Here is a 20,076-nt window from a genome sequence, read left to right on the forward strand (position 1 = left end):
GTAAGTGGCTGAATTAATAAGGTGACAGGCATCATATTGTGTTAGCTTTCTGCCGTGTATGAGAAATCAAAGCCCTTTGGATGAGTTATTTATATAGCTGCCACTGCTATTTTGATTTCCTTGCATTTTTTCTCCTCTCAGTTGTCAGCTGTCTGCTCCTCCCCCCTCTTCTCCAAGCAGAGCAGGCAGGCCCGTTGCCCTAGCGACTCCAGACACACACAGTGTGTAGACATGCTGCTGGAGAGCCAGTACTGCATGCATCAAAACTTTGTTCATTTGCACAATGTCTCTCATTCACATTCGCTTGTAAATGTCCAAACTCACGAAAAATTACATTCAGTTTCTCCTACCTATATATGTATAACTTTATGAACTGGATTGCCTGTCTTTGCAATTCGTTTATTTTCGTTTGCGCTTGTTAGTATATTTAGCTAGCTGCCTCCATGGAAATTAGCTATTTCTTGTGCATTTTTTTTTAGCATTCTGGTAATAGACGCCCAGTGGGCTTTTTTGCGTTTTTTGGCGCCCCCTTGTGTACTAGTAATACCGTAAATTCCGGGGTGAGAGAAGGACGGTATGATGATATGAAAATCTGGATACCGCCCAACCCTAATACTCAGTAGACCAGAAAAAACATGTTTGATTGTGTGTGCATGTTTGTGTGTGAGTGTGAGAGTTAGGTTACATGGAGGAGACTACTGGGTAGTTTGGTTCATCAGGCCCTAGTCTACGCTTTAAGTTATTGCGGGATGATGATGTTTTGGCAATGTGAAGACAGGAATTCCAGAGTATAGAACCTCTATGTTGACTATGTGAGTGTAAGGGTTGGTGTGAGGTGTGACCCAGGTGCGGTGCAGGTTAGACAGTAGGCAGTAGGCAGAGATGGTGAAACAAGGAACTTTACTGATGGTCCCGAAGCCAGGATACAAAATAACGAAAAACTTTTCACGAAAAAGAAAGGCGGAGCAAATAAGACTCCAAAAAACAAGCAGACAGCCAAAAATACGAAATACTAACTATGACTGAACTAATAAATAAACAGGGAGAACACTTCTCACGTACCTGTCCATACGTCCCGCGATCAGACACTGATTAGTACTGCTTGGCATAGTGAAACTAGCAGAGAAAACTGAGCAAGGGCACACAGGGAAGTGAGGGCATAAATACACAGGTGAACCAGATAGACACAGGTAACACCAATAGGAAGATGATTAGTCCCGACTGTGAGTGAGGAGGTGCCTAAGGATGTTGGAGGATGACACCTAGTGGGTCGCTCCGGAACTGCGAACCCCTCCTGTAACATGTGAGGTGTGGCAGTTGGGAGGGGGAAGGATATCACAGTGTGTTGTAATGTAAGCATGGATTTGGGAATTAATAATTGGAGTATATTAATGTTGTCCTTAGACAATATATTTAATTTCTTAAATAGAGGGGCAGACGGAGCCAAGTAGTTAAAGTAGGTGGCTAGTCTTGCAAATTTCTTGTGTGATGAGTAATTTGTGTAGGTAGGAAGCGTATGCCCAGACAACATTGCAGTAAATGGGATATGGGTAAATTAAGCTGTACTATAGTGTTAGGAAGCAAGCCTGATGAACCAAACCATTAGCCTTTCTGATGATACCAACGGACTTCACCACTTTGCTGCAGACAAAGTGAATATGATCTTTCCAGGACAACTTTTCATCAACTAGAACATCTAGGAATCTAGTGGATGAAACCTGGTCCATTTCATTCAAACCAATTGAGATTCTGGCCATTTTTTTTAAACAATATTTCTTATTCTTACCAGTGAATACAATGAAGTTGGATTTTCTTTATATTCTTTTTTACATTTAAAGATAATTTGTTTATCTGGAACCATTCAGAAAACTTGGCCATGCCTGAGTTGGCTTCATTGATTTGTTAATCAAAATTATTGTGTGATAAAATCAAGTTGGTATCATCAGCAAAAAGAATGGGATGTATGGTAGAAGACACAGCAGCAAGGTCATTGATATAGTTTAGGAATAACAAAGGTCCAAGGATTGAACCCTGTGGAACGCCACAGGATATCTTGGCCCTGGTAGGTGCACAGCCATTTGCATATACAAATTGTGCAAATAATGCAATTTAGCAAGTAATACTTAATGATCAACCATGTCGAACACTTTGGATAAATCTAGAAAGATTTATTTACAAGTTGTAAAAGAGCCATATCTGTAAAGCCGTTTTTTACGAAAACCATATAATACAGTTTTGGTTTTAAATGTTTCAACATTATTTTATACACCAAAACATGGTAGTACAGATATTAGGTGATAATTTGTAAAAGATCTTGGATCCCCAGATTTATAGCGGGGGTAACCTTGGCATTTAAAAAAAATCTTTAGGAACAATACCAGTTTGCATTGATTTGGTGAAGATATACTGTACATTAGAGGCACAATAATCGAGGAAGACACTGATTTCACCAAAGAGGCACCAATCTCATCATGACCTGCTGGTGATATCTTTAAGTTACCGATTACCTCCATCACCTCCATTACATCAGGAGGATCAAACTGAAGCAGAGAAGGGAAATGTCCCTTAATGTAATCACAGGGATTTCCATACATCTTTCAGATTTTCTTTGACAGAAAAGTTATTCAATTCACAAGATAACATCAGGATGATACCGGGCTGAAGTGGTCCACTACACAACCTCAAACACACAAGACTGCTAAATAGCTAACAGAATGGCTACACAGACTATCTGAGTTGACCCTTGTATTTTATTTTTGCACTTTCTCTATGCACACTCACAGGACTCTACACACTCCAACACACACACACATTTATGCTGACTCTACAAACACGCAAACACACTCACATACAATCACGCTACTGCTACTCTGTTTATTATATATCCTGATGCCTAGTCACCTTACCACTATCCATATCTACCTCTATCACTCCAGTATCCCTGCACATTGTAAATATGGTATTGGAAATGGCCCTGTATATAGCTTCTTACTTCTCGTGTTCTTCTTATTTCTATTTCTCATGTGTCTTTGTTCTACTTTGTTCTTTTTAGTGCTACATTGATACTGATTACTGCATTGTTGGGTTTGGAGCTTGCAAGAAAGGCATTTCACTCTACTTGTGCATGTGACATTAAAACGAAACACACACACCAAGAGTATTGATTGAATACGAACGCCACACAAAATTGGCACACACACACTCATGGACAAACACATACAGCGCAAACACACAGTGCATTCACAGACACATCTACACCAAACAAACAAACGGTCTGCCATTTGACTGCCCTAGACATGCTGCCTCTCTGTGTGACTCCCTGACAGACAGACCGACAGTCCGACCGACCGACAGACAGACCAACAGACAGACAGACAGTGGGGTCTTGTGAGGTCTGGGCAGGGCAGTGGGGGGGGCTGTGAATAGGATGTCTGAGTGGAGTAGGACAGTTCCTCTGCTATGTTCCAGTGCCCACGCTGTCTTTATCACCACAGCGCCACACAGGTCACTCCCCCTGTGTCTCACATATGCTCACACACACACACTCCATTTCTTATAAAAGGGCGTACATGCTGTAGACAGTGCATTAAGAATGTGCCTCATGCCAGGGGGAAACAAGGGAACAGAGAAGTCAAGACTCCTATGGGGAAAAGTTGTGTTGGTTGTGTGCATATGGTATAGGTTAGGGGTTATAAGTGTAGGTTAAGGGTTTCAAAATTCCAGTAACATTCTGAAAATTCCCTGGTTTTCCAGAAATAAATGAATGTGTATTCACAAACACATAACGATCGCAGCATTTGCTTTAATGTTGGATTAACACAGCAAAAGCAGGGAAAACATTCTATTTACTTTTCCATTTCATGCAAAGAAAACGATTAATTTGCAATTCAATCATTTCAACCGGTATCTCTGAAATCGAAAACACTTTGAGAGCCTCCGCTGATAAAATGTGGAGGGGTGAGACTTGCAGTGTTTGAAATGTCTTCTTCCTCAGCCCACATCACGCTGTTCTGTATATAACTACACATAGTCCTCAAGTAGCAGAAGTTTAACGGAATATGCAGAAAATGTTGTTGACAGCTTGAGTCGACAGTGACAGGATAAAAAATCCATTCTATGCATTGTATTTCTATGGTAAAACTGAAAAAATCCTGAGAAACATAAAACTGTAACAGTCATACTTTGTCCCTTTCGCTCTCTTTTTCTCTCTCTCTCTCTCTCTCTGTCCATTTTAGTGTGTGACCAGTGCTAGAGGGTCAGCGTCCACACAACGTTTCATCAACATCCCTACAACCACTGAGCCACTGGAACTAATGCCCCCGGCCATTAAGCTGTCTGCGACTTGGGGCCCCGGCCTAGGGCCCCGTCAGATTGATGCCACGCTGGTATTGTTGAGGGCCCTGTGGCCCCTTTTCACCTCAGACAGCCGCGCTGGAACTCTTCAAGGTCTGTAGAGAGGTGCTGTCAGCAGCCACTGCTAAAAAAATGGCCCCCTGTGTTTTTATTTTATTTTTTTTATGCCCGGGTGAACTGGATACCTCAGCCCTATCTGGCAGTGGCAAAGAGGTTAGGGTGCCTCTTTTAAGCCCTCGGAATAAGAATGTGTCCGACCTTCAAATTACTTTCTGCCTGTTGATGGTTATTTTAGTATGTGCCTATGATAACTGACCTTGGCTGATGACAATTAGCAGACACATGAGGAATATCATGATTGTCTTTAATAGTGAGAGGGATTTAGAGTTTGACCATGTCTTTATGCCTGGTTAGCTGAGTGACACTATGGGTGATGGATCAACTCAACAGCTCATGCCAACACTTCCCAAGTTATCGACAGTTTGTTTGATCTGCTTGATAACAGACGAAGAGAGGAGCTATGAGGGGGACTGGTAGTGTGTCAAATCAAATCAAACTGTATTAGTCACATGCGCCAAATACAACAGGTGTAGGTAGACCTTACTCACAAGCCCTTAACCAACAATACAGTTTTAAGAAAAATAAGAGTTAAGAAAATATTTACTAAATAAACTAAAGTAAAAAAAGAAAGTAACACAATAAAATAACAATAATTAGGCTATAAACAGGGGGTACTGGTACCGAGTCAATGTGCGGGGGTACAGGTTAGTCAAGGTAATTGAGGTAATATGTACATGTAGGTAGGGGTAAAGTGACTATGCATAGATAATAAACAGCGAGTAGCAGCAGCGTAAAAAAAGGGGGGTCAATGCAAATAGTCCGGGTAGCCATTTGATTAACTGTTCAGCAGTCTTATGGCTTGGGGGTAGAAGCTGTTTAGGAGCCTTTTGGACGTAGACTGCTTGCCATGCGGTAGCAGAGAGAACAGTCTATGACTAGGGTGGCTGGAGTCTGACAATTTTTGGGGCCTTTCTCTGACACTGCCTGGTATATAGGTCCTGGATGGCAGGAAGCTTGGCCCCAGTAATGTACTAGGCCGTACGCACTACCCTCTCGCACTACCCTGTGTGTGTGTGTGTGTTATCTGAGAGGCAACAGAGAGCAGGGGCGTCATGCACCCCAATAATCTGAGAGGGCACAAAGTACATGAGGATGGCTGGGGGCCGGTCCGTAAATTGGAGAATGTTGCATTTTTCAAACACCTGACACAGCTTTTTCCTGCAATCTAGAGCCATAATCATTATACTTAATTCTATGTAAAAAAAATTAAAATAAAATAAAGTTACTTTTTCTGCATATCTAAGCATACCTCTTGAGCTGTCTGTTTACTCCTGACTTAAGAAACTAAATATGCTTCTCTGCATCTCTGCTAAAATCTGTGTAATCTGTGAGTCTTATTCAGTACCTTTAGTCATTTCTTGCTTTTCTAAAGTCTACCAACCTTGCCAGCTGGCATGCCAGCTAAGATAGTTAGACAAGCTAGCTACTCTAACTTGATTGATAGCCTGAAATGGCTTCTTGGTAGCTAGTTATTCATATACTTGCTAGGTGGCTAGTAGTATTACAGAGAAACAACAACTAAAATAAAATATAATAATAATAATAATAATAATCTGAGGGGGCACGTGCCCCCTCTGGGCATGACGCCTCTGACAGAGAGGGTTCTGACTGTGTCTTACCTAACTTTCTCCCTCTGTCTCACTGATGTGTCTCGCTGTCTGTAGATCTTTCTAGATCCTATCAAAGTGACGATTTTAGATCGGAACCGAGATGATTATGGTGTCTGGTGTCCTCACTTGGGGATGCGGCTCTCTGTCTACTGTATGTTTTATGGGCTGGTGGCAGTCAGACGTCTCAGACAGTGTTTATGACAGACAAACAAGAAGAGCCTGGTCTATGGTGGGATAGTGAGGGATCCCTGTTACCCATCAAAAGTCTCCATCATTGGACTCACTGAGTAATGGTGATGACAGAGAGATGCATAGCTTAGCTAGTGGTTGCTATTGTAGCTGTATGCACTCTAGACCCTTAACTTAAGCCATTCTCCACCCAAGTCTGTTCTGGGATGTGTGTGTACTGTAATTACGGTCCAAGGTTTGATCCCAGCTTTTTGGCCTCGTTAAAGGCCTGTTTGGGGACAGTCATGAGAAAACCGACAGCTGTTCTGAGGCCATTTTCCAGCGACTTCAAGAGGAGCTGAGCAAACACATGGCCCTCTCCCATTCGGTCATTCAGGAGACTGGCAACAGGGTTGACAAACTAGCGACCGGGTTGATTGAGGGTCACCTTACTGACAAACTGAAGTCAGGCCTTGAAACTCGAACCTGGCCCCCGTTGAAGGCTCTTATCAGGTGTGAAAAAGAGATGGGAGATGGAGGGACCTTCACCGCATAGCGCGAATGGTTGGTGGAGACTTTTTGTCGAACAGTACAGTGGAAAACAGCTTGCTTCTTAACATGGACATATAGGATAACAATTATATTTGGACTTAGAGAGGAAAATCTGGTGGAAAATGACATTGATTCGATTTGAGGTTATGGGAACATTGAATTAGGAAGGTTTGACAAAGCTGTGAATGAGTGTGCATTCAGTGTAGCCTTGTGGTCACATAGGAGCATCTGGAGTCATTGAAGGATTGCTTTCCCAGATGTTGTCACGCTCTGGGTTCATAGACTATGTTTACAGCCTCGTAAAAGCCAGCTTCAGCAGTATAAGACAGGGCCCCAGACACCATGCTGTCGGGAAATGACAAAAACCCAGTCATTCCTGTTAAATCGGCTCCTGCATACGACCGGGAATACTCCCAGAGGCCATACGACATGCAATGGGGATAGCGAGTTATGGTAACTTATTTGTATTAATCAACAGGGTGAGTTTCCCTTGAGAACAATCCATCTTATGTGACAAAACTCAGTGAAACTTCAAATAAGAAATGTACTGTGATTGGGACATACTGTATCCATCTTTATTACTCACAACTGCAACATTCAGCCGTTCGAATTATGGCCCTCTCTCCTCTCATTAGTTATTCAAGAATACAGATCTTGAAGACACAGTCACAACAGAGGTCAACATGTTGCCAAGGTCCCCAAGCCATCCATTTTTCCTCTCTCAAATTCGTTTACATAATTGAAGTGGTGTCCAACCCAGTGGCATCACTGAAGAGTTATTTCTGTGATTGCTCAGGCGTTGTCAAGGTGGCCTCATAGCCTAAACATTTCTCCCCTCAGGGATATATTTTCCTAATTTAAAGGTACACGGATATATTTTCCTCATTTAAAGGTACAGACAGTAGTCTGGATGGATTAAGGATGCGCATCTAAGGGCATTGTTCAGAATGTGGTAATGAGCATATCAACTTTTTCAAATGTCAATGTTTTGAGCAAAATACACCAATTTGTCATATTATCTTCTTATTCAAGATCACTCCTAAATACTTTTTTACTAGGCCTATACCGAGACGAGTATAAGTGAATGCGCATCTTTCACAGAAGCCTTGTGCGCAAAAATAACCCACACATTTCATTTAATAGGTTAACGGCCCGAGAGTGTCACCAAAAACAAATGCATCATAACGGATAGCAAATTTATATATATCATTGAGCATGAAATATAAGAAATAGGATAATTGTATCATGCATTGAACTTACCAAAAACCAAACCAATAAGCGCAATAAAAACCAGTAGGGTATCCAAAGTGAGGCGAAACTCCATTACCCTCTGGTGTATGATAAAGTTGTCTTCAAAGGTATCCCCCCCAAAAATCTAAATTATCCAAATGTGGGTATGCTCGGTCAAGTCTACAGAAGTGGCATCCGACAACTTTGGAAAGTCAGCCCCACACTTTGAGACAATTTCCACCACGTAACCTCTCGTAGCATCACAACCGCTTAAAAAAGACTACATAAGACATTCTGAAGAATTTGTTCCTTTCGGGTTCTACTTATCTCATGTATTCCTCTGATAATGTCCTGCAACAGGCGCGGAAGGATGGCAAAATTACGCGTCTGGATACGGTCGGCACTAGAATATGTGCTATTTTCTTAGTTTTCTCTGCCACTGTCACTGTTGATTGGAATTTTTCATAACGCCGTCCCTCTGTATTAAGAGTCAATGTCCTCATCAAAAAGGTATTCTTCTGATAGAATATGTGCAGCTTAATTCTTGATAGAGACTTTAATTATTTCTCTGTGTCCTTCTCCCATTCCCTCCTATGAATGAACAGAATTACAAGTCCTGTTATCACCAAACACGTTCTTGTGACTAAAGCCCACCCCCTAGCTCCTGTCTATAGTAGTCGAAAGAGTGAACACTTAAAGAGACAGTGAATAAATATTTTGCATAACTTTCTTAGAATTGACAAAAATTACACACAAATTACACACACCATGTTGCGCATTTTGAGACTGTAGGTATAATTAAGCCAACGCCTTTACTTCAATCTAAATATATATATATATTTTTTAAAAGATGTAGACCTAATATTTGCATAAGTAAGTTCAGAGCATACAAATCAATCTGGTATGGGTAATAAAAACACTTAACATTTTTACATGACCCAACCAAATTCACATAGATATGCGAGTTATGCGAGGCATTCTCATTTAAAGCAATTCTAAGAAGCGGTAGATCTGTTCTATGTGCACTATTTCTATGCTTCCCGTTCTAAGGTTTCTGAGTTTTTTACTTTCAGTTTTGTATACCAGCTTCAAACAGCTGAAAATACAGTATTTTTGGTTATGGAAAATATATTTCACAGCGGTGTAGATGGTACAATGATTCTCTACACAATGACTGCTTGTTTTGTCACATAAACTGAAATTAGGCAAACTATTAGAATTTTAGCAACCAGGCAGAGTGATTTCTGCATATTGCACCTTTAAAATATGGTCTACCCAGTGCTGCAAACCGATCAATAGAATGTGTTGGTCTCAATTCATTCCACAAAAAGAGGTCAGTTAGTATCAGGATAATATTTTCACTTCAAATTGTATGAATGTCATATGTCAGTCGAACAATTTGTGTTCATTAATAAGGTTGTGGAGAGATTTTGTATTGCCAGTTAGAGGGTTCAAATAAGATGCATTCAGAATGCCAGGCCTATAATCATATTTTTCAATATCTATACATTATTCAACACTATGTGCATTTCATTTAGCCTACCATAACATTTACCTTGGGATAGTGGCATCAATCACGTGATGGTGGAATAAATTAAAATGTAAACGTATCATGTGACTTACATGAAAAGACACACACCAGGCTTCACAATCTCATTGACTAGGCATTAGGCCTATATTATATTATTTACACAAAGCAGGGAATAAAAGGGACCATTCTAGAGTCTTAACAAACCCCACCGTTCAGAGAACATCTCACTATACCTATCTGAACGAGGGCTGTGTCTTGACTTGATGGATGGCGAAAGGCAATATTACATGTGCTTGGAGATAGGTGGAAACCGCAGTGTATGAGACGTGACAGAGCAGGACATAGCAGGACCCATCGAGTCCCGCGCTGGGCAATAATACGGAGTGATTTGATAGAGTGCCGCTCGGTCAAATAAATATGACTTATTGCAAAACACCCAAGTAAACGCGGTGCTTGACATTCATAGAAATGCTTCTGGAGATGGCATTTACTGATCTGCCTGTGCATAGGGACTGGGATGTTATCAAGATTCCTTGGTATTCTGGTGTAGGCCACCATTGTAGATTTCACAAAAAAAGTGTTTCTGTTGTAAATTCCTAACTTACAAATCCATGCATTCTTAACACAATCTACACAATCTAACAACATTTAGCTTGAAATGCATCCTTCTCCTAAAGCACTACAACACCAAGGAAAGCAACCCTAACTTTGAATACCCTTGACATCACCCTCATGTGTCATGCAAGTGCATGTTTAACTTAATTGCAAAAACTGATTCATTGAGCTCCAGTGCGTAATTGAATAAAACATGATGATGCAGTCTCTAAATACATTTCAGCTCATCTGTGACGGATGCCGCTAGTTTGGGGCCCCATAAAACATTTGGCCAAGCTGTCTGCGAAATGGTGCAGTCAATGAATTTAGATGAATTATCCGGCATTAGATGTCGTACTATCAACATGGTTGGATGCTGTCTCGGCCCCAGAGGTACTTACATTTTTTAGGGGGTGATCTTTCTATTGCTGTGCCTCTGCTTTATTTGTCACACCTTGCTGTTTGAAGCAAATTATCATTGTGGACGAGATGCAGTTAGGGGTTCTCTCTCTCTCTCTCTCTCTCTCTCTCTCTCTCTCTCTCTCTCTCTCTCTCTCTCTCTCTCTCTCTCTCTCTCTCTCTCTCTCTCTCCCCCCTCCTTTCCTTTCGTCATTAGCATTCCAAACAAACATTTGTTACATTTCTGTCTGAGTTGTTGTGGGTAGAATTCCGATAAAACAGTACAAGTACATCTAGTAAACAGATGGACAGTTCCAGCCTGGTCTCAGAGCCATATGAAGCATACTATACGTATTTTTGAGCACCTCCAAGACATATGATATGTACTAATGGTCTAGTTCAGGGGTGTCAAACGTACGGCCCGCGGGCCGGATCAGGCCCGCAAACGGGTTTAATCCGGCCCGCGAGATGATTTTTTAAATTTAAAAAAAAGTAAAAAATATTTTTTGGGTAAAGTATAAAAATGCGCTGCAATTTTTCAATAAAATAAACTGCTGTTCCAATTGCGTCCACTGGATGGCGCAATAGCAATTGTGTTAAGCAAGCAAACTGTTTATACCGGGGCAGAGCAAGTAGGTCAAGCACGTGCAGCCAATGAGCTACTTTGTTTTGCCCGCGATATTTATTACGGCTTCTACTTTTAACATTATGTGCTTTGGCACCCTCATTGCCCCAATATGTCTCTGTCAAAAAAGAGAAAAGTGGACGCAGAGTGCAGAGTGTTCCAAGAAAAATGGTCATCCTATTTAATCACGGAATTGAATGGGAAAGATGTATGTTTGGTGTGTTCAGAGCATGTTGCAGTGCTGAAAGAATTTAACCTTCGTCGCCACTATGTGAGTCTTCATGCCGACAAATATGACAACTTTCAAGGACAGCGGAGATGAGAGAAGGTGAATGAACTGTTGGCGGGTCTGAAGAAACAGCAGTCTGTGTTTACTCACAGCCGAGACATCAGTGACGCTGCAGTGAAAGCTAGCTACCTCATTGCTAATGAAATCGCAGTGGCTTCAAAACCATTTAGTGAGGGTGAATTTGTAAAAACATGCATGATGAAGGCAGCGGAGATTGTGTGCCCTGAAAAGCGGCAGGCTTTTGCAAATATCAGCCTGACAAGAAACACAGTTGCAGACAGGATTTCCGATCTTTCAGTGGATTTGGACAGCCAGTTGAAGCAAAAAGTAAAGTCATTTATTGCGTTTTCGGTTGCAATTGATGAAAGCACGGACATTACAGATGTTGCACAACTGGCCATTTTTTCATCCGCGGAGTTGATGACACATTGACCGTCACCGAGGAGTTCGTGGAGTTGGTGCCGATGACAGATACAACGACAGCAGCTGATATTTTTACCGCACTCGTCGGCGCGCTGGACAGGGTCGGAGTGGACTGGTCCCGCGCTGTCAGCCTGGCTACAGATGGTGCGCCCTCAATGATCGAGAAAAAAGCAGACGTTGTGACAAAGTTCAGAGAGAAAGTGCAATCTGCAAATGGAGGACGTGATTTTTTGACTTTTCACTGTATTTTGCACCAGGAGGCTTTGTGTTGCAAGTCATTAAAGATGGATAACGTCATGAAGGTGGTCATCCAAACTGTTAATTTTCCTTCTCAGAGAGAAAGACCACATCTATGGCCTGCCATACCACACTGAGGTAAGATGGTTAAGCCGAGGTGCTGTGCTGAGGCGTTTCTTTGATTTACGAGAAGAAATTGAACAGTTCATGGAAGAAAAGGGCAAACCAGTGTTAGAATTTCATTACGCAGAATGGATGCCGGACCTTGCATTTATGGTGGATGTTACAGAGCACCTGAATAACTTGAATAAACAGCTGCAAGGGCGCAACAAAGTTGTCACGCAGTATTATGACAGCATACGTTCTTTCAAGTTGAAGCTGTCATTGTGGGAGACGCAACTTGCCGGTGGTGATGCAGCTCACTTCCCCTGTCTGAAAAATGTGTGCGCGACCCAACATGTGGCAGACATGAAGCGGTTCAAAGATAAAAATAACGGGACTGTTACGGGAGTTTGAGCAACGCTTTCAGATTTATGTTTATATGTTTTTATGTTGATGTGCTATTGTTTTTAATTGATTTTATTTTATTTGTATATTTAACCTATTCTTGACTCTGTGGTTCTTGCACTTGTTTGGGGAACAGGATTTCATTATTTTTATCTACATTTCTGCCTGAGAAATGACACCTGATATAGTTCTGTGATCTGTGAAACAGTTCTGTTAATCACTGAGGCATTGTGTGTTTGTGTGTTCTTTTTCTTTAGAATTTTCAAATAAACTTGACGTGTTTTATGATTAATAGTGATGTTGTGCTTGTACTATTTTGGACACACTGTCCTCAGGCTCCAGCTTTATGTTGTATGTTGATCGTATTAAAACAAAGAAAACAATCTGAAGTTGTTGTTTTTAAGTTATATATACCATGATTTTTCCGGTCCGGCCCACTTGGGAATAGATTTTCCTCCATGTGGCCCCTGAGCTAAAATGAGTTTGACACCCCTGGTCTAGTTACTTTAGACAGCAGCAAAAGTAGGGAGGTTGGTTGGGGAGGAAGGGTGGGCATATATCGCGACCGTCTAGCAATCCAAAGGTTACGTGTTCGAGTCACGTCGGAGACAACTGTTGCATTTAAGATAACCCTAACCCTAACCCTTTTCCTAACCTTTTACGTAAATTCTCCTAACCTTTGTCGTTAGTTCTCCTAACCACCAATGTCAATTCTCCCCGTAATTCTCCCTTGTTGTTAAGACACAACAGAGAAAGACGTATAATACTATACATCCTCCAAGATGTATGATACGTTACGTCATCCAATTCGTATGATATTGTACAACCACTATTCTATTCATAATGTAACCTAACGTAATGAATATGTCATACATACCAAATCCTACGAATTGCCCTGAGACCTGGTTGAAAGTTCATACTAGCCTTGAAAGAGTAAGCTGAAAAAGATCTCAGAATATTGTGAACTGTGATCAGAATGCAAATGGCTTAACTAACCTTAATTGCTTTGTGCAACACGGTTAGCCATGCATAATGATTGCTGGAAAGACAGACAGCGTCAACAACAACTTCGAATCGTATACGTGAGCCATACATACAACCCCCAAAACATCACACAACACACATGACCATCACATGGCCCGGCTCAGAAGTGACAACCCCTCTGTCGAATATGGCTAATTAATTAAATATTGGACTGGATTTCAGCATGTGCCAGTGTATCATGATTTATTGCTCCATATCAACCACTCACCATTAAAGCTGACAGCTCCAATTGGACTTTGGCCAAGCAAGTCTGTCGAGCATATAGCCCCTTGGTTGTGGCACTCCAAAGCAAGATCACATGTTATGTGGATTGTGGAAAACAGTTTTTTTGCATGACACAGCAATAATACAGAGTTATTCAAATTATTCATGTTCCATGTTTGTTTGAGCATTGTTCTGTCAACAAACTGTTGCACAATCTATTGAATCTTAATTTGAGCTGTGTCTTTTTAGCTTGTAAATGTTCACCCTTTCACAAAGGGTCTCAGTGTTGCATATACTGCATATCTGCCTCTGCCAAGCCTTGCCATTTCATTATTTTTCATTCCACTGCTATCCGACAACTCAAGTGTCCACACATATTGCAGAGCAATCAAACTGTGATTGCCATGGAGACTGATCGAAAACGCTGCCTCTGAATAGTACTTGACTGCATTTCACAAACTGCTCTAAATGTTTGCTGGAAATTATGTTAAGGCAATTGAGTTAGGTTTATTATGTGCAAATGTGATGTGCCACTCTTCAGTGTTTCATTTTTCAAATTACCTGCCATTTTATTTATATGTTTACTACATGACTCTGCAAGGGTTTACACCATCACTTCATACTAGCTACCTGTCTTATTCTGAAAACTGGAAGCTTTTGCCTGTGAGGGGAGTCTACTAGCTGTTTTTACAACACCCAAAACACTGTTAATGGATTTTATGTTACTTCTGGGAATAGGTATGTCCAAATGCTACTGCTACTGCATAAATAATACAATGCAGGTTTTGAGCCTACATTAGTGTGGTTTAGGACAAAAACACACACACACTTAATAACCTGTATTCTAGATGGTAACTACCCATCTATTCAACATTTCTGAGGTAAAAAAGTTAGCATCTCTCTGTGAAAAATTTGATAACAGCTTTCCAAGGCATTTATACACGTTTTAAAGTATTCCCTTATTTACAAAGCATATAATTGCCTAATTCGGGGCCCATTCGATTCATTAACCCACCCACACAATATATTTGGGGTGTAGTTATACTTGAACTGTGGTTCCTCAGAGAGCACAGTGCCTTTAAGGTACAGATCCCTGGTCGGAAGTCGACACTCGCCCAGCTGTTGCCTTGATTTATCTGTTCTTCCACACAAACACACATTTTATTGTGCCAGTGAGTTGTCGCTTTATGGCTCTTATTATAAAGTAGCTTTAAATTACTGGTATTCCAGATCGTGATGGAAAGTCTATTATGTGGTTCTTCTAGCCACCGCACTACTCTAAATGGCTTGGAAACACAAAATTGAAAGTGCATTAAGATAACGTCAACAACATATAGTACAGCAAGCCTCGACTGTATGTGGCCATTAACCAATCCCAGTCATTTTTCATAAGTGCATTATCTGATTGACCAGATATTGTAAAAGACGGAAATAACTCACAAAGAGCGTTGTTTTTTGTCATTATGGGGACTTCACATGCTGGCTGACCTTGTCAGGGTAGAAATGTAAGTCACATATTTCCATGTAATGTATGGAAATTACTTGCAATGAATCCCCTGCAAATCTGTTACTCTCTGTTTCTCACTATTCGATCGCTAATAATCAAGCCTATATCTGTCAGCACCTGTTAATGGCCCTTTAAGGGGCTCCTCGGATTCTATTATAGATTAATTGATTAAGAGGGTGGCGCTGGAAAATGACAATATATCTCTTCATTGATCTGCCTTTCAATGAGATTGGCTGCTACTCAACCACCCTAAGGGAGGGAGAGAAAAGGAGAGGGAGAGAATGAGAGAAAGCAACGGATGCTGTTCTGGGGGCACCCAATTTCCTGTTTCTCCTTGATTTGGTCTCTCTCTCTCTCTCTCTTTCTCTCTCTCTCCTTCTCTCGCTCTCTCTTTGAGCCTTTTTTGTGAGGCCCCAATGTTAATTGTTGGGCTGTGAAGTGAGAACGTCCCTCAGTTCTCCCGTGCTCCCTGTGAATGGGAAGGAAATTGGTGTATAGAAAGGTGCTGAGACGCCAGCCTTCTGTTTGCCACCCAAATGATGATATGCCAGAGGACCAAAGAGCCAAAGGCGACATTAACTCCATGTCTTTCAATGGGATTCAATGGGATTCAACCATTAAAAGGGCAGAAATTAAACTGGTTTCAACCACTAATTGTATAATGAAGAAGGATTAACTTTGGCATGCAAACACAGCACTGGAAATTGCTCTTAGCAGATGTTTGTCAAGGTTTACACTGGAATTAGTGAGTATCTACAATGGAAATGTGTTTTAGGTGGAGATCATGTTTAAAGCTGCAGAGTGGTTTTGAGTTACTATTTCTTTGAGATAAAGCATCTGAAATATTGAGAATTACACTGTTTGTTGACGTGTTAGTGGTTAGTTTGTGATTGTGTATGACTGAGCAGACCATTCAAGATGAGCACATCCCTCAGAAAGTATTTGAGGTTACAGGAAGTACATGTGTTGTGGATTATATTGTGGTTGACCATCAATGACGGTCGAGCCTGAATGTCAATCTATCTCAAGATGGACGCCTCGCATGGCTCCACAGTTGCAGAGGGTAGGAGGGCCAAAGCAAGCGACTGCATGCTCTGTAATTTGGCCCCAGACTGTGTGCAGGTCCTAGGCTCTAATGACACGCTCCAGATCCCCTCTTTCCCTCCCTCAACTTCTGCTGGCCAAATTGGAGCTCCCATCATTTTGTTTCCCTGGAGATTAAATGACTCTTCCAATTCCCACAGTCTGCACCTGGGCTCCGAAGGGCGAGGTGACAGCAATTATAGCCCCACACTCTCCTAACAGTGCTGGGGAAAGATGCTCCCACAAAGCTGACCGTGTTTTGTCTGACTGCTACACTGAGGCCCTGACTTGATTTCAGTTCTCTCCCCGTGTTAACAGGCTGCCCTGATTTCTCAGGCTTCTGATTATAGGATGTCGGGTGCGATTCATGCACAGCCATTCAAGATGGTCGGCCCTATCAACACCTTTAACATGGCTATAGGCTATAGGAAAGCATGCTGGAGCTCGATGTAGGCTTTTTTTAATAGCAGTGAACTGGAGTATTCTTTTACATCTAACCCACTCTGTCACCACAACACATACGTAATGTGTACATGTGGCAATAATGTCAATGTTCCATAATAATATGTATATATGAGTATCACCAAAGAATAACATACAATACCTACACTACCGGTTAAAAGTTTGGACACACCTACTCATTTAAGGGTTTTTCTTTATTTTTACTATTTTGTAAATTGTCGGATAATAGTGAAGACATCAAAATGATGAAATAACACATTTGGAATCATGTAGTAAACAAAAAAGTGTTAAACAAATCAAAATATATTTTATATTTGAGATTCTTCAAATAGTCACCCTTTGCCTTGATGACAGCTTTGCACACTCTTGGCATTCTCTCAACCAGCTTCACCTGGAATGCTTTTCAAACAGTCTTGAAGGAGTTCCCACATATGCTGAGCACTTTTTCCGGCGCCGTTTTGCATATCAATTCATAAACACTATGCCATGGAATCGGTACGTCAAAAATCTCTTCCCAACTATTTTGCACTCCATCTAATTGACATTTTAGTCATTTAGCAGACGCTCTTATCCAGAGCGACTTACAGGCGCAATTAGGGTTAAGTGCCTTGCTCAAGGGCACATCAACAGATTTTTCACCTAGTCGGCTCGGGGATTAGAACCAGCGACCTTTCGGTTACTGGCACAACGCTCTTAACCACTAAGCTACCTGCCGGCTGTCAATTGACGGCTGTCAATCCTTTGGCCCTTAAGTGAAACTGGTATACTTTTTTATTTATCACAATTTTCTTTTCACAATCCTTACTTTTTCCCCCTTCCACTTTCCTTTTCCATTTTTGCGGTAATGTTGCAATTATTTGGTTGTAATTTTGGGTAGAGCAGACATTTCCATATGTTTTTGTTAGCTGCATGTGCAACATAACTCCACCAGTCCTACCTTCATGTCTTAAAGTAATGATGGACTGTCGTTTCTCTTTGCTTATTTGAGCTGTTCTTGCCATAATATGGAATTGGTATTTTACCAAATAGGGCTATCTTCTGTATACCCCCCTACCTTGTCACAACACAACTGATTGGCACAAACGCATTAAGAAGGAAAGAAATTCCACAAATTAACTTTTAAGAAGGCATACAGTGGGGAAAAAATTTATTTAGTCAGCCACCAATTGTGCAAGTTCTCCCACTTAAAAAGATGAGAGAGGCCTGTAATTTTCATCATAGGTACACGTCAACTATGACAGACAAATTGAGGAAAAAAATTCCAGAAAATCACATTGTAGAATTTTTAATGAATTTATTTGCAAATTATGGTGGAAAATAAGTATTTGGTCACCTACAAACAAGCAAGATTTCTGGCTCTCACAGACCTGTAACCTCTTCTTTAAGAGGCTCCTCTGTCCTCCACCCGTTACCTGTATTAATGGCACCTGTTTGAACTTGTTATCAGTATAAAAGACACCTGTCCACAACCTCAAACAGTCACACTCCAAACTCCACTATGGCCAAGACCAAAGAGCTGTCAAAGGACACCAGAAACAAAATTGTAGACCTGCACCAGGCTGGGAAGACTGAATCTGCAATAGGTAAGCAGCTTGGTTTGAAGAAATCAACTGTGGGAGCAATTATTAGGAAATGGAAGACATACAAGACCACTGATAATCTCCCTCGATCTGGGGCTCCACGCAAGATCTCACCCCGTGGGGTCAAAATGATCACAAGAACGGTGAGCAAAAATCCCAGAACCACACGGGGGGACCTAGTGAATGACCTGCAGAGAGCTGGGACCAAAGTAACAAAGCCTACCATCAGTAACACACTACGCCGCCAGGGAATCAAATCCTGCAGTGCGAGACGTATCACCCTGCTTAAGCCAGTACATGTCCAGGCCCGTCTGAAGTTTGCTAGAGTGCATTTGGATGATCCAGAAGAGGATTGGGAGAATGTCATATGGTCAGATGAAACCAAAATAGAAATTTTTGGTAAAAACTCAACTCGTCGTGTTTGGAGGACAAAGAATGCTGAGTTGCATCCAAAGAACACCATACCTACTGTGAAGCATGGGGGTGGAAACATCATGTTTTGGGGCTGTTTTTCTGCAAAGGGACCAGGACGACTGATCCGTGTAAAGCAAAGAATGAATGGGGCCATGTATCGTGAGATTTTGAGTGAAAACCTCCTTCCATCAGCAAGGGCATTGAAGATGAAACGTGGCTGGGTCTTTCAGCATGACAATGATCCCAAACACACCGCCCGGGCAACGAAGGAGTGGCTTCGTAAGAAGCATTTCAAGGTCCTGGAGTGGCCTAGCCAGTCTCCAGATCTCAACCCCATAGAAAATCTTTGGAGGGAGTTGAAAGTCTGTGTTGCCCAGCGACAGCCCCAAAACATCACTGCTCTAGAGGAGATCTGCATGGAGGAATGGGCCAAAATACCAGCAACAGTGTGTGAAAACCTTGTGAAGACTTACAGAAAACGTTTGACCTGTGTCATTGCCAACAAAGGGTATATAACAAAGTATTGAGAAACTTTTGTTATTGACCAAATACTTATTTTCCTCCATAATTTGCAAATAAATTCATAAAAAATCCTACAATGTGATTTTCTGGATTTTCTTTTCTAATTTTCTCTGTCATAGTTGACGTGTACCTATGATGAAAATTACAGGCCTCTCTCATCTTTTTAAGTGGGAGAACTTGCACAATTGGTGGCTGACTAAATACTTTTTTCCCCCACTGTACCTGTTAATTGAAATGCATTCCAGGTGACTACCTCATGAAGCTGGTTGAGAGAATGCCAAGAGTGTGCAAAGCTGTCATCAAGGCAAACGGTGGCTATTTGAATAATTTTTAACACTTTTTTGTTTACTACATGATTCCATATGTGTTATTTCATAGTTGTGATGTCTTCACTATTATTCTACAATGTAGAAAATAGTAAAAATAAAGAAAATCCCTTGAATGATTAGGTGTGTCCAAACCTTTGACTGGTACTGTATTTATCTAATGTCTTTAAAAAAATTGCTGTTACTACCAACAGCACCTGATAAAAGTATTTTAGATCATTTATACAACAATGCTTCTTATGGATAACTTTGAGTAAAAGTACAACTCTGACCATTTTCTCTTCGATTCCTCTGGA

At 41.2% G+C, this 20,076-nt stretch overlaps 1 protein-coding gene across 5 annotated transcripts in view; it reads right to left on the reverse strand.

The window, feature by feature from the left end:
• Nucleotides 1–20,076, reverse strand: part of LOC121579313 (roundabout homolog 3) — a 291,922-nt gene that overhangs the window by 135,804 nt on the left and 136,042 nt on the right. Inside the window, exon 1 of one of the 5 annotated variants that reach the window (XM_041893802.1) lies at nt 8,064–8,658. The exons of the other annotated variants lie outside the window; for them this stretch is intronic. Coding sequence (XP_041749736.1) covers nt 8,064–8,127 — 64 coding nt within the window. The 5' untranslated portion in view covers nt 8,128–8,658. Of the gene's footprint in view, nt 1–8,063; nt 8,659–20,076 lie in introns of those variants that run through there. 5 annotated transcript variants of the gene reach the window in all.

Source organism: Coregonus clupeaformis, chromosome 13 (genome assembly GCF_020615455.1).
Source record: "Coregonus clupeaformis isolate EN_2021a chromosome 13, ASM2061545v1, whole genome shotgun sequence".
NCBI classification, from domain to species: Eukaryota; Metazoa; Chordata; class Actinopteri; order Salmoniformes; family Salmonidae; genus Coregonus; species Coregonus clupeaformis.